Genomic DNA, 13,598 nt, shown 5'->3' with positions numbered 1-13,598 from the left:
TGAATGGCGATCCGGGCCGAGGTGGCTCCGCAGTCGTTCCTGTGAACATTTAGCGAGAGGAACACCTGATTCTGATCTGTCTCCAACATGCAGAAGAGACGCATCTGTCTGTGGGAACTGCACACGCTCACTCATATACCAGCACCACTCGCACATTACGGGAACTCGACTGAGTTATTGACCCAATCCTGACCTCACTCCAAGTAATGTAACAATCCTGCACAATCGAAAGTCCCAGTTTGACTTGAACACCTCTTTATTACAACTACGAGCGGTAATTATCATTTTTTATATGTGTTTTTAGTTACTGATCATTTTTAATGAGCTCTTACAAGGCCATATTTTTAAATAAACAACAGGAGAATACAGTTAAATTAAAGCCACACATGGATGGAGAGGTCTCGCCTTAAATATGAATTAATAAGGAGAACAGAATTGAACTTATCTTGGGTCACATTAAATAAGTTAAGTACAATCAAAGGGGTATATTGACATTATTTAGACGCAATAAATATTAGATTAGAGATACTGTAAAAACAACTAATAAAAAACAACTATAAAAACAACTCTAAACTGTAAAATTAGTTGTTGTTTTTTTTTGTACTTCTGCCATTTTGTTCAGAACCGACAAAGTTTATACCCAGCCCTGCTCTGATCTGATCTCAGTCAGTGCACAAAAAAACCCTACGCACCCGAGCCAACCTGTCCTTTTTATATCGCATGTTTTCTTCCTCACTTTCCGCACTCATCTTCTAAGTTGCGATCTCTGGTGAAGGCCGAACCCAGGTGAGACTGTCTGGTCTGCTGAGCCACCCTGCAGTCGGTTAACATTATGCAGCCGGTGGTGGCTCACTGTGATCTGAAGGTTGGCGGTTCGAGACCCAGTTCTGCCAGGTTCTTGCTGTTAGGCCCCTTAAACAAGGCTGTTAACCCTGTCTGCTCCAAGGGTTCTGTATAAAGTCTGACCCTGCACTCACTCACCCTGCATTTGTACTGCCTATATTTTGTACAGCTAAGTTTTAATAGTTTTTCTTTATATTTTACATTTTGTCTTCTTTTTTTTTCTACAGCTAAGTTTTCATATATTTTATTCTTATTCTATTCCATAATTTATTTCTATCCATAATCTTGATTTTAAGGTCACGAGCAGTCGTATAAGCATTTCACTGTGTATGTGACAAATAAAATTTGATTTGACTTGATTTAACCCCTTCTTTATTATTTTCAAAACGTCCATATTTCATTTGGGTATAACATATATATATTTTTTAATCAAATATTTATTTTTTAATATCCTTGGGTCCGCCATCCTCTCTTCCGGTCTCCTCCCAAGCTTGCAAAGAATCTTGGACCGGGTTGGGCAATGAAGCATACACCGTTGCACCCTTCGTTGTCAGGTGAAAGAGGGCCGCATTTGACGGAGCCTTCAAAATGTGACAGCCTCAGTCGTAACGCTATGACGTAATCATTATTCGTCCTTCGAAGGATGCGTCCCCCAGTGAGACACTCCGGTGGTCTCCTAAAGCATTGCTTTTAACCTATATATATACAGTGGTGTGAAAAACTATTTGCCCCCTTCCTGATTTCTTATTCTTTTGCATGTTTGTCACACTTAAATGTTTCTGCTCATCAAAAACCGTTAACTATTAGTCAAAGATAACATAATTGAACACAAAATGCAGTTTTTAAATGAAGATTATGTTATTAAGGGAGAAAAAAAACTCCAAATCTACATGGCCCTGTGTGAAAAAGTAATTGCCCCCCTTGTTAAAAAATAACTTAACTGTGGTTTATCACAGTTAAAAGTTCAATTTCTGTAGTCACCCCCAGGCCTGATTACTGCCACACCTGTTTCAATCAAAAAATCACTTAAATAGGAGCTACCTGACACAGAGAAGTAGACCAAAAGCACCTCAAAAGCTAGACATTATGCCAAGATCCAAAAAAATTCAGAAAAAAATGAGAACAAAAGTAATTGAGATCTATCAGGCTGGTAAAGGTTATAAAGGCCATTTCCAAAGCCTTGGGACTCCAGCGAACCACAGTGAGAGCCATCATCCACAAATGGCAAAAACATGGAACAGTGGTGAACCTTCCCAGGAATGGCCAGCCGACCAAAATTACCCAAGAGCGCAGAGACAACTCATCCGAGAGGCCACAAAAGACCCTAGGACAACAACTAAAGAACTGCAGGCCTCACTTGCCTCAATTAAGGTCAGTGTTCACGACTCCACCAAAAGAAAGAGACTGGGCAAAAACGGCCTGCATGGCAGATTTCCAAGGCGCAAACCACTTAAGCAAAAAGAACATCAAGGCTCGTCTCAATTTTGCTAAAAAACATCTCAATGATTGCCAAGACTTTTGGGAAAATACCTTGTGGACCGACGAGACAAAAGTTGAACTTTTTGGAAGGTGCGTGTCCCGTTACATCTGGCGTAAAAGTAACACAGCATTTCAGAAAAAGAACACCATACCAACAGTAAAATATGGGGGTGGTAGTGTGATGGTATGGGGTTGTTTTGCTGCTTCAGGACCTGGATGGCTTGCTGTGATAGATGGAACCATGAATTCTACTGTCTACCAAAAAATCCTGAAGGAGAATGTCCGGCCATCTGTTCGTCAACTCAAGCTGAAGCGATCTTGGGTGCTGCAGCAGGACAATGACCCAAAACACACCAGCAAATCCACCTCTGAATGGCTGAAGAAAAACAAAATGAAGACTTTGGAGTGGCCCAGTCAAAGTCCTGACCTGAATCCTATTGAGATGTTGTGGCATGACCTTAAAAAGGCGGTTCATGCTAGAAAACCCTCAAATAAAGCTGAATTACAACAATTCTGCAAAGATGAGTGGGCCAAAATTCCTCCAGAGCTCTGTAAAAGACTCGTTGCAAGTTATCGCAAACACTTGATTGCAGTTATTGCTGCTAAGAGTGGCCCAATCAGTTATTAGGTTCAGGGGGCAATTACTTTTTCACACAGGGCCATGTAAGTTTGGATTTTTTTTCTCCCTAAATAATAAAAACCATCATTTAAAAACTGCATTTTGTGTTTACTTGTGTTATCTTTGACTAATAGTTAAATGTGTTTGATGATCAGAAACATTTAAGTGTGACAAACATGCAAAAGAATAAGAAATCAGGAAGGGGGCAAATAGTTTTTAACACCACTGTATATATATATATATATATATATATATATATATATATTGTTGTATTGTAGTATCTATTGCCCAGAGATAGGTAATTAAATAAAGAAAATAAACAAAAATGTATAAAATGGTCTTATCAAACATGAAATTTTTTTAAATAAGTGCATACTATTAAAACCGGAAGATATACAGTAGCATCATGAGCAGGCTGAAATCTCAGAGAGGACCCGAGTTAGTATGCAGGTGCGGGCCCTTAATGGATGCGCAGAGGTAGCCTTTCAAGGCTATGAACGCGACGATAAATTTGATTTCCACCTCAACAGCAAGCCAGTGAATATAACTGAGTGGAAAATATGTTCGATTTAGCCATGAGGCCGTTTACTTCTCTAGAACGATACTTTCAAACTAATCATTAATCTGTGGAATCCAAGCCTGGTACTAAACCCTCCTGTACTCATGTGTACTGAGATATCAAGCATGGGCCATACGTCGGAGTGGATATGCCACATCGCCCCAGCGACACTCTCCAACTCTGCCGATGAGCCGAACTAAAGCCTCCGTGTGAAAATACTGAGGACTGTATATAATGAAGACTTTGTTGAGTTTCCATGAGATTTTCCAACATACTATCGTTTGTTTATTTTATTCTTAAATAGCTGCGTCAAAACAAAAGAGGAAATTTGCAGGAAAACAGACACTATTGAGTCAAATGGAACTCATTAAGCCGGTTTCTATTCATCAGAGTTTCCATGAGGTTGTCCTCATTTGACTTTAGGAGATACTGATACTGAGAAACTTTTTTTAAGAGATGAAATGTTTTGAAAATAGTTTGTGTAAATGTACTGTCACTTGGCAGGAGTTTTAATATCTTCTTTAACAAACTAACAAAATACCGCAGTGCGAAAAGCAGAAGAGCCACAGAGCAGGACAGCTGGGCTAAGGAGTCGAACTATGTATATAATATAACTGTAAAAGGCTGGATGGACGGATGGATGGATGGATGGACGGATGGATGGATGGATGGATCTATAGATGGATAAGTTGGGTGGTTGAATGGTTGGATGGACAGATTAATGGGTGGATGTACTGTATGAGTGGATGGACGTATAGATGGATAAATACTTGGATGGATGAGCTGGTGGTAAATAGGTGGATAAATAAAGCAAAAACAAACAGCCTATCAATCCAAGTATTTATCCACCCATACATCCATCCACTTGTACATCCACCCATTAATCTGTTTATCTGTCCATCCATCCATCCATTTATCCATCCATCCAACCAGCCAGCCAGCCAGCCTTTTACAGTTATATTATACTTGGATGGACGGGCTGGTGGTGAATTGGTGGATAAATCAAGCAAAAACAAACAAATGGGTGAATGGATGGATAAAAGTATGCATACAGTATTACTGTATGTACAGTATATACAGTATGTACAGATGGACGGTTGAATGGATGGAATAATAAATATACAGGTAAATAGATGGATGGATTGATAAAGCAATGAATAGACAAATGGGTAGATGTACAGTATAAGTAGATGAATGCATGGACGACTGAGGCAACAGATAGACAAATGAATGCCTGAATGTGTACAAGTAAGTATACGACCGCTCAAAAGTTTGGAATGATTTGGAAAGTGCATTGTTTTCCAAGAAAACACACATATAAAATTAGTGTGAATAGAAAATGAAGCAAAAGAACAAAACATGCTGACATTGTCAGAATTAGAAATAATGATTTTGATGGAAATAATGAATGGGTTCTTTAAACTTTGCCTTCATTAAAAAAATTAGGGATGCACCGAAATGAAAATTCTGGGCCGAAAACGAAACCGAAATTTTTGGATGCACTTGGCCGAAAACCGATACCGAAACTGAAAATGGCTTCATTAAAAAACATGTTTATGTAAATATCTTCTTTTTGTTTGTATTAAAAAAACTACAAATTAATTCAGCAATCAAACTTTTATTGATAATAAATAACAGTAATAAGGCTGTTTAACAATAACAAAACTTGCTTCCAAGTGCTTCCAAACCGCCGACATACTCCGTGTTTGATGCGTAATGACAGCGCGAACGAGACGGGAGGATGGGAGAGGCGTGGCGACAATTTCGGCTTTTATTTTCGGCGCTTTCTTACGTTTCGGCCGAAACCGATATTGCTATTTCGGCCAAAAATTTGCGGCGGCGAAATTTCTGTGCATCCCTAAAAAAAATAATAATTATAAAAACTTTTGCCAGCCTGGCAGATCATACGCATTCTAACTGTCAATTTTTCGAGATAATCTGATGAGATTTTACACCAATGCTTCCTGGAGCATCTCCTACAGGATAGATTGGCTTGATGGACTCTGATTGCTCCCACAATAGCTCAATAAGGTTCAGAACTGAAGACTTTGCTTCCCACTCCATTACAGTCAGAATTCCAGGTAACGTTTGTAAAATGGATAAAACTGCTTGTAAACTGCAATGTTGAAATGTGGTTTTCTTTGGAAAACAAAGAATTTTTCAAACTTTTGAGCGGTAGTGTATAGATAGATGAATAGAGGGATGGATGGACAAATGGGTGAATGATGAATGGATACATGTAGAGTACATAGGGATGGTTGAAGCTATAGACACATGAAGAGATGGATGAAGTAATGGCTAGACAAATGGCTGGATGTTTAAGTGGATGGATGGATGGATGGATGGACGGACGGATTGATGGACAGATGGATAGACAAATGGATGGACGGATGGATGGACGGACAAATGAATTGTGGCACAGATGACGCAGTCGGTTTCTAAGCTGTTAATTAATGATTATTTAATGGTTATTATTTTTCCCTTTGTCGTTCTGTTCATATAGATGATGCACAGAAGAGAAGTCTGTGCCGCGTACACATCTGTGAGATTAAGGAGAAGTGATGGCCGATTAGCTGTCTGGCTGGCTGGCTGCCTGGCTGGATGGATGAATGGATAAATTCATTCAATTGATGCATAATAATAGGACAAGAATACAGTATGATATCTAACGCTCACCCGATAAACAGATTAACTCTCTTATCTTCCATCTATTCCACAATCCATCTATTTATTGTGATGGACAGTCAGTGAGGCAGACAGACCGACCGACAGACAGACAGACAGACCGACAGACAGACAGACAGACCGCTCCCCAGAGTTTACTGATGAATCAAATGCTATCTAAGTCAGAGCTGCTTAATGAGATCAAAACATTAGAAGGTCAACACGTTACTTCACTCCTCCCTCCCCTCGTCTCTCTCCTCTTTCCTTTTCTCGCTCTTTCTCGCAGTCTAGGTATCTTTAGAACCCTCACATGTTCTACATGGAACCTAAAAAATGTTCCTGTTAATGAGGGTTTCATGAGAGAGAGAGAGAGAGAGAGAGAGAGAGAGAGAGAGAGAGACTGGAGAACTGAATGTTCATGCTGGAATTTACAAATCGATTGATGTGTTTTTAAACCCGTCGCTGTTGTGTAGTAAAAATGAGTGTGGACTCTTCCTCCCCATGGCTCCTTTGTGTTTAACAGCCTGGTATAAAAAAAAAACGAGTGCGGGAGTTTGGCGAGAGTGATTGTTAGCACTTAGCGGGGTTCCTTAGAGAGACACGTCAGAGAAGTAAATAACGCAAATATTTAAAGTAAATTAACACAAAGAGGCAGAGTGGTCCACACACACACACACACACACACACAACAGAAAGAGAGAGAGAGAGAGAGAGAGAGATGTTGGCTTAGGAAGTCTGTGTGTGTGTGTGTGTGTGTGTGTGTACCAATGCAGTGTGTAATGCTTTTACTCACAAATGCACAACATACCAACACTGCCATCTTGTGGATACTATAAAATGCAGTGTCTTAACACAGGGGCACCCATGCGCGCACACACACACACACACCTATTAATTCCATAATATTTGGAACCTGTCCAGTGATGGTCGCATGGTATTGTATAATAATTAGAGTCCAAATGTCCTGGAATAAAACGTCAGCAATATATAAAATAGGACAGATGAGAAAAAGAAAAATGAATAAAGAAAGACAAAAAAAGAGGCAGATAATAAATAGTATGGCAATAAAACAGAGAATAAAACAGTTTACACCAGAGAGAGGGTGAGTGTGAGAGAGAGAGAGAGAGAGAGAGAGAGAGAGAGAGGCTAAAGACATAAAAAATAAATAACAGCAAAAGGTAATTAATGATTTTATACCACACAGAGAAAGACAGATGGATGGATGGATGGATGGATGGATGGATGGAGAGAAAGAGAATAAATGGCGCAGCAATAAGTATCTGGGTGGCTTAGTGGTTATCATTGTCACCTTGTACCTCCAGGTCCTGGGTTCGATTCCCACCTCAGGTTTGTGTGCATGGAGTTTGCATGTTTGCAAGACAGAGCGAAAAATAGCACAGCAAGAGGGAAATAATGGATTGTTTTTTTACACCAGAAAGAGAAAGAAAGAAAGAAAGAAAGAAAGAAAGAAAGGAAAAGGAAGGATGGACGTATGGACGGATGGATGTGGACAAAAGGGAATAAATGGCATAGCAGATGAGAAAGAGAGAATGAAAGTTCTAAAAACTTCTGAGGAAGCACCTTAAGGTTCTTTTGGAGAGTCTTAGTCTATGTTTCCTGTTTAACTGAGTTTTACTGAACCACATCCTCTCAGGAGCTGGGTGTCAGCATTAAGGGTTCCCCGAGAGCACAGTGGAGAACCCTTTGGGGTCACGAGAGGACACAGGTCTACAGAACCTGCTGTGAATCTGACACTGCATGACATCAGCAGAAGCTCCTCTTCCTCTGAACCTGATACAGGGCTTCCTGTTGTAATTACATATTGCAGCTCAGAATGCACACACTACATCACCTCCAAGAATAAGTTACACCTCCAAGTGCTTCAGTGCCAACATGTACAGCTCCCCCCCCCCCCCCCCCCCCACACACACACACAGGTGAGGAACACTCATCTGTACCTGTCAGTAATCTCTGTAATGATCCATAAGTACTTGTAGATGAGACTGAACTCTGTGAATAAAAATGCTCGTTGCAAAAATTCTATCACACCATCCCACCAACAAACACTCACAAGACCAAACACCGTGTTGGAGTGGAGCTGAACGTCCACCTTGACTTCTGTTACTGGACATTTGAAATCCAAATAAATTAGACTGACAGTGTTTGATGCTGTTTGATTAAGAATGTTGGTGTTCAGGAGATTTGGTATCGTTGGTGTTTAACAGTATGCAACAGTGAAAGGGTGGTTGATGGTGAGTGTTGGTGGTTGATGGTGAGTGTTGGTGGTTGATGGTGAGTGTTGGTGGTTGATGGTGAGTGTTGGTGGTTGATGGTTGTTGCCAATTTATAAATAATGTTAACATTGAATACACTATCACTTTTTAAAGCACAATGGTATTTGCTGGGGTTTATGAGAATTTGATGATCGCTGATATTCTATGGTGTAAATTTTGGTTGTAGTATTCTGTTGTGGTAGTATTTCATGGATAATGTCAGTGTTTGATAAAAGCATGTTGCTGTTTTACTGTTAATTATTTTAAAATAGTGTTTGTTGGTGTTGAATGGGGAACACAGGTTAAGGTTATTGTTTGATAGTGTTTGTTGGGATATGTTGGTGTTTAATGGGGAATATTGGTGAGTATTGTTTGATGGTGTTTGTTGGAGTGCTGTTTAATTGTATTTGTTCTTCCATAGGGGATATTGGTGAGAAATATTTGATAGTGTTTGTTGGGGAATGTTGGTGTTTATTGATGTTTGTTGGGGAATACTGGTGTTTGATGGTGTTGGTTGAAAAATGTTGATGTTTGTTGGGGGGATGCTAGTGTTTGATATTATTGTTTTGGGACTGTTGGCTGTTTTGAGTTTAATGGTGACTGTTGAGGAATATTGGTGTTTGATGGTGTTTGTTGAGGAATTTAGGTGTTTGTTGGGGAATGTCAGTGTTTGATGGTGTTTGTTGGGGAATTCTGGTGTTTGGTGGTAAATAATTGATGTTTGTAATTAATATTGTTTAATGCCGAATGTTGGGAGAATACAGTTGTTTTATGGTGTTTGTTAGAAAATGGTGGAAATTAAAAGTGACTGTTGGAGATTACTGGTGTTTGATGGTGTGTGTTGAGGACCATTAGTGCTTGAAAGTGTTTTTTAGGGAATGTTTGTGTTTCACAGTTCAATATTGATGAGTGTTAGTGATTAATAATCTTTAATGATGTTTGTTGGGGAATGCTACTGTTTAATGGTGTTTGTTGGGGAGTTTAAAGGTGATTTTGGGGGAATGGTGGTGTTTCATGGTGAATATTGGTGATTAATAATGTTTAATGATAATTGTTGGGGAAATGCTTGTCTTTGATGGTGTTTGTTAGGGAATGTTGGATGTTAAAGGTGATTGTTGAAGAAATGTTGATGGTGTTTGTTGGGGAATGTTAGTGTTTGAAGGTGTTATTGAATGCTGGTGTTTAATGGTGTTTGGTAAATGGTGGTGTTTGATGGTGAATATTAGTGAATGGTGGTAATTGACAGTGTTAGTTGGAAAATGTCAGTTTTTGATGCTGTTTGTTATTGAATGTTGGTGTTTGAAGATGTTTGCTATTGAATGTTGGTGTTTGTTGAAAACTGTTACATTTAGCATCTGATCCTATATCACTTGTTAATGTACAGTTTGACACAGCGCTAAAATACGGAATGCACATGCATAATCTTTTTTTGCACCAGCAAAATCCCTGTAATGATCTTAGCAGGTGGGAGTTCACACTAAAAAAAAAAAAAAAAGCCACACTGACTTTTCACACATCGAGGCCTCATAAAATTTGTGCATAATCACACAATAAAAAGGCCAACTTGCATCGTCACTGAGTGCCAACAGTTCTCTTTCACACATGCTGTCCATCAGTGAGTCAGTGAAACATGCATGCAGGTGTTATTTCTCGTTATGAGAAGGAGACTGCATAATGTCTGTAACTTCTGTGCTAGAGTCTTATTGGCGGGGTGTCATCTGGCCACCACGGGCTGCACACACATACTTGTTGGACTCACACATAGTGCCTAGTGATCAACCCAACAACCCTGGACTTGTTTAAAAACAGGGGCTGAAGCTGTAAACTGGCTTATGATCGTTTGGACTCTTCTCTGAGAAGTCTTTCATAAACAGAATGGCCGGTTAGCATTTGGCCTGTTAGCATAGCTTGGGTTTTTTCCTTCCTTGTGGTAGCAATGATCTCAGATAGAACGACGCCTGCTAGCAAGAAAAGAACACAATGATTTACTGTATATAAGAACTTTTTGACATTGTGGATAAAACTTTCATAGAACATATCCATTTATATCACAGGACATGGGTTTCTTAGTGGTCTCCTAGCGATACTGATACCACTCGAAATATACAGTACTGAGCTTAAGGTCCCATTATTTATTCATATTTTGCTTTCAAAGATCCATACGTCCTTGTATTTTTAATGTAATCTTGAGAAATAATGTAGTTTTCCAGGCTTCCTGAAGGACTGTTTATGTCTCTAACGTTCAGTCTAGTCCCTGTACCTGAGCCGTTTCAGCAAAATGTTTTTTTGTTTGTTAAGCCATTAGTGACCTATTAATCATTGAGAGATTAGGTGCAGATGATGACAGAACATTGGGACGGTGATTGGTATACTGGTGATGCTGAATGCTGAGTGGTTGGAACAGACGAGAGGGGAAACGAGGTCGCTGCTGAGGTTGTTACATAAACAACCAAATTTTTATTTCTATCTACAGTAGAACCTTGGATTACGAGCATAATTCGTTCCGGAAGCAGGTTCATATTTTAAAACCCCTTAAAAAAACAGTGACATTTTCCATAAAAAATAATGGAAACTCATTCTACAGCCACAAAAAAATCGATACATGAAAATAAGTAATACAAAATATGAAGTAAAAATAAAACAAATTAACATTCATTCACTCATTCACACACTACGGCCACTTTGGGAACGCCGGTTAGCCTAATCTGCACGTCTTTGGAGTGTGGCAGGAAACCGAAGTACCAGTAGGAAACCCACTAAGCACGGGAATACCATGCAAACTTCATGAACACAAACACCGTGGCGAGAATCGAACCCGGACCCTGGAGGTGTAAGGTGAGGCCATAGCGCTGTCCACTAAGCCATAAGAAAACATTAAACCACTAAGCCACCGTGCCATCCTTACAATCAATATGCAATGATAATCTAGATGTTTTTCATGAATAAATGTAATCCAAAACCCATCACAAGCAGTTAATTGCTAGCAGCACATAACACTGAGTACAGGATTAACACTTAGCAACAAACATCCACTTGTAATCAAGCTAAGGGACAAAATGGTCCTTGCTGAATTTCTATCACTAACCCTTACTGTTGCGACCTACGCAGTGTTGTGTCCTGCATTGTGAGATAAAAAGAGCTAGCTGGAAGGAAGGATGAGTCAAATTGATGAGTCAAGTGTAATTCAGGTTAGATTAACATCACAGATGTTTAAGTCATAAAGATGGGGGATTTAATGCTATATTGTAAATCTTTTTGTATGACGATTCGTGGATCGATTTTTTTTGTTGAAAATGATGTATTCATTTAAATATGATTGCATTCGGAGCAAATGATTATATTAAAATAATTATACTGAACAGTGATATTTATAAAATCCTGATACTTATATATAGAATTGCAAACCAGCTCAAATCGCCATGATTATATTGAATTGGCTGCTCCCTGGTGATTCCCAGCCCTATTAGATAGACTTCGAGTCACGTTCATTCCCACCAAATAATCCAGTAGTGATGTAGTGTCCTGTATATAACAACTCACCTTACTGATTCTTAGAAATGTAGAATTTCAAAGCTTCTTTTAAGGATTTGTGTTGCCAGCTGGAGCATGAAACCTAGTAAACAGCCTCACCTGTGCTGCCGCTTGTAATTGCCGTGGTGAGAGGATTGGGGACGCTGCTGTTGTTGTTGTTGTTGCCAGCCGGTGAACTCTCTCCGCTGTTGAGCTGTTTGACCCGGCGCAGATGGGATTTCCCGTTGTAGTGCGTCTCGACCTGGGCAGGCGAGTTCAGCTGGATGTTACACACCTCACAGAGCGAGTACAAAAGCTTCTTCCTTTCCTGCGGCGAAACGTCCTCCATTCCGTCCGTCAGCTCTGTGACCGGAAAGTACGGAGGGCTGTTCTCCATCAGCTGTGCCGGGCTCAGAGGAGTCTTCATGCCTGAGATAGAAGAGAAGAGGAAAAAAACAAGTGGAGTTAATCACGGGCATAAAGAAAGAGCCAGGGTTTTGGCTTTGCAAAATTCCAGCACGTCAGCTCACTTCCTTAATGTGTCGCTGCAGTGTGTGCAGGTAAAAATTAGGAGTTTATGTCCAAAACGGAGTGTAGGAAAACCTGGTGAGGGGAGGTGTGTGAGAGTAGAGGGCTGGAACGGGTGTGTGTTCGCGTGTGCGTGTGTGTGTGTGTAAGCTAGGTGCCCTGCCGAGGATCCTCCCTGTAGTTTTAGAAGCGGCCGGAGAACCATGACCTCCAGCAGCAGGTTGTCATTCCCAAGAAGAAGAAACATTCACGTGCAGATAAAGAATGATGGAGAGAAAGAAAGATGAGAGAGAGAGCTTCAAAAAGTATATGGTTCTTGCCATCCTAAAGGGAGGGGTTTAATTTGAACCCTACCTGAAAATTAATTAACATTATTCATTTGATTTGTGCTGGACCAATACCACCCTGAAGATGATTACTTTCCAATAACAGCGTGTCCCAAAGTTTCATTCCTACAAATGCAGTTTGTCAAAGATTACCATGTGTAATTGGTCATAATTTTTATCGCTTTTTAGTAGTTAATGTCCCAGAAACCTTTTAATTCCTGTTATCACTTGCATTATAGCAGCTACAGAACTGTGCAAAAGTATTGAACCATGCTCATGCTTCCGAAGAGCCAGATGTTCAATGCAGTCTTGAGGAATAGTTCTCCAGGCTTCCTGATGTATGTCTCTCGTTGGTATGTCTCCAGTCCCTGTACCTGACCAATTTCAGAGCAATGTTTTAGTTTGTTAAGCCACACAGTGACCTATGAATCATCCAAGCATAAAACCATCTAACTTAAGGCATGACCCAGTGAGAAAGATGATCAGGCTGGTGATGCTGAATGCTAAGTGATTGGAACAGACGAGAGGGGAAATGAGGTCGCTGCTGAGGCTTTTACATAAACAAGCAAATTGGTCAACTGGATCTTTACTGTATTATTGTATCTACTTTACTTTATTCTATTCATACTGCATTTCTTTGGCTCTGTACATGTACAGTACTTTGCACAATAACAATAAGGTTCAATCTAATCTAATGTAATCTAATTTAGGCACTTTGCAGCCTCTCGCAGTAAAACATTTGTTCCCATTTCTTTAATTAAATTACATTTATTATAAAGAAATAAGGGGGGGGGGGG

General features: G+C 39.9%; 1 protein-coding gene across 2 annotated transcripts in view; it reads right to left on the bottom strand.

Annotated features, from left to right (window-relative positions):
- The window catches only part of znf385b (zinc finger protein 385B), a 220,831-nt gene that overhangs the window by 160,405 nt on the left and 46,828 nt on the right, over window positions 1-13,598 (bottom strand). For both annotated transcript variants that reach the window (XM_053495853.1, XM_053495854.1), the window contains exon 2: window positions 12,068-12,376. In XM_053495853.1, the coding sequence (XP_053351828.1) occupies window positions 12,068-12,374 (307 nt within the window). In that variant the 5' untranslated portion in view covers window positions 12,375-12,376. The remainder of the gene's footprint in view (window positions 1-12,067; window positions 12,377-13,598) is intronic.

Source organism: Clarias gariepinus, chromosome 5 (genome assembly GCF_024256425.1).
Source record: "Clarias gariepinus isolate MV-2021 ecotype Netherlands chromosome 5, CGAR_prim_01v2, whole genome shotgun sequence".
In the NCBI taxonomy this organism is placed as follows: Eukaryota; Metazoa; Chordata; class Actinopteri; order Siluriformes; family Clariidae; genus Clarias; species Clarias gariepinus.
This window is presented reverse-complemented; position numbering and strand designations above follow the sequence as displayed.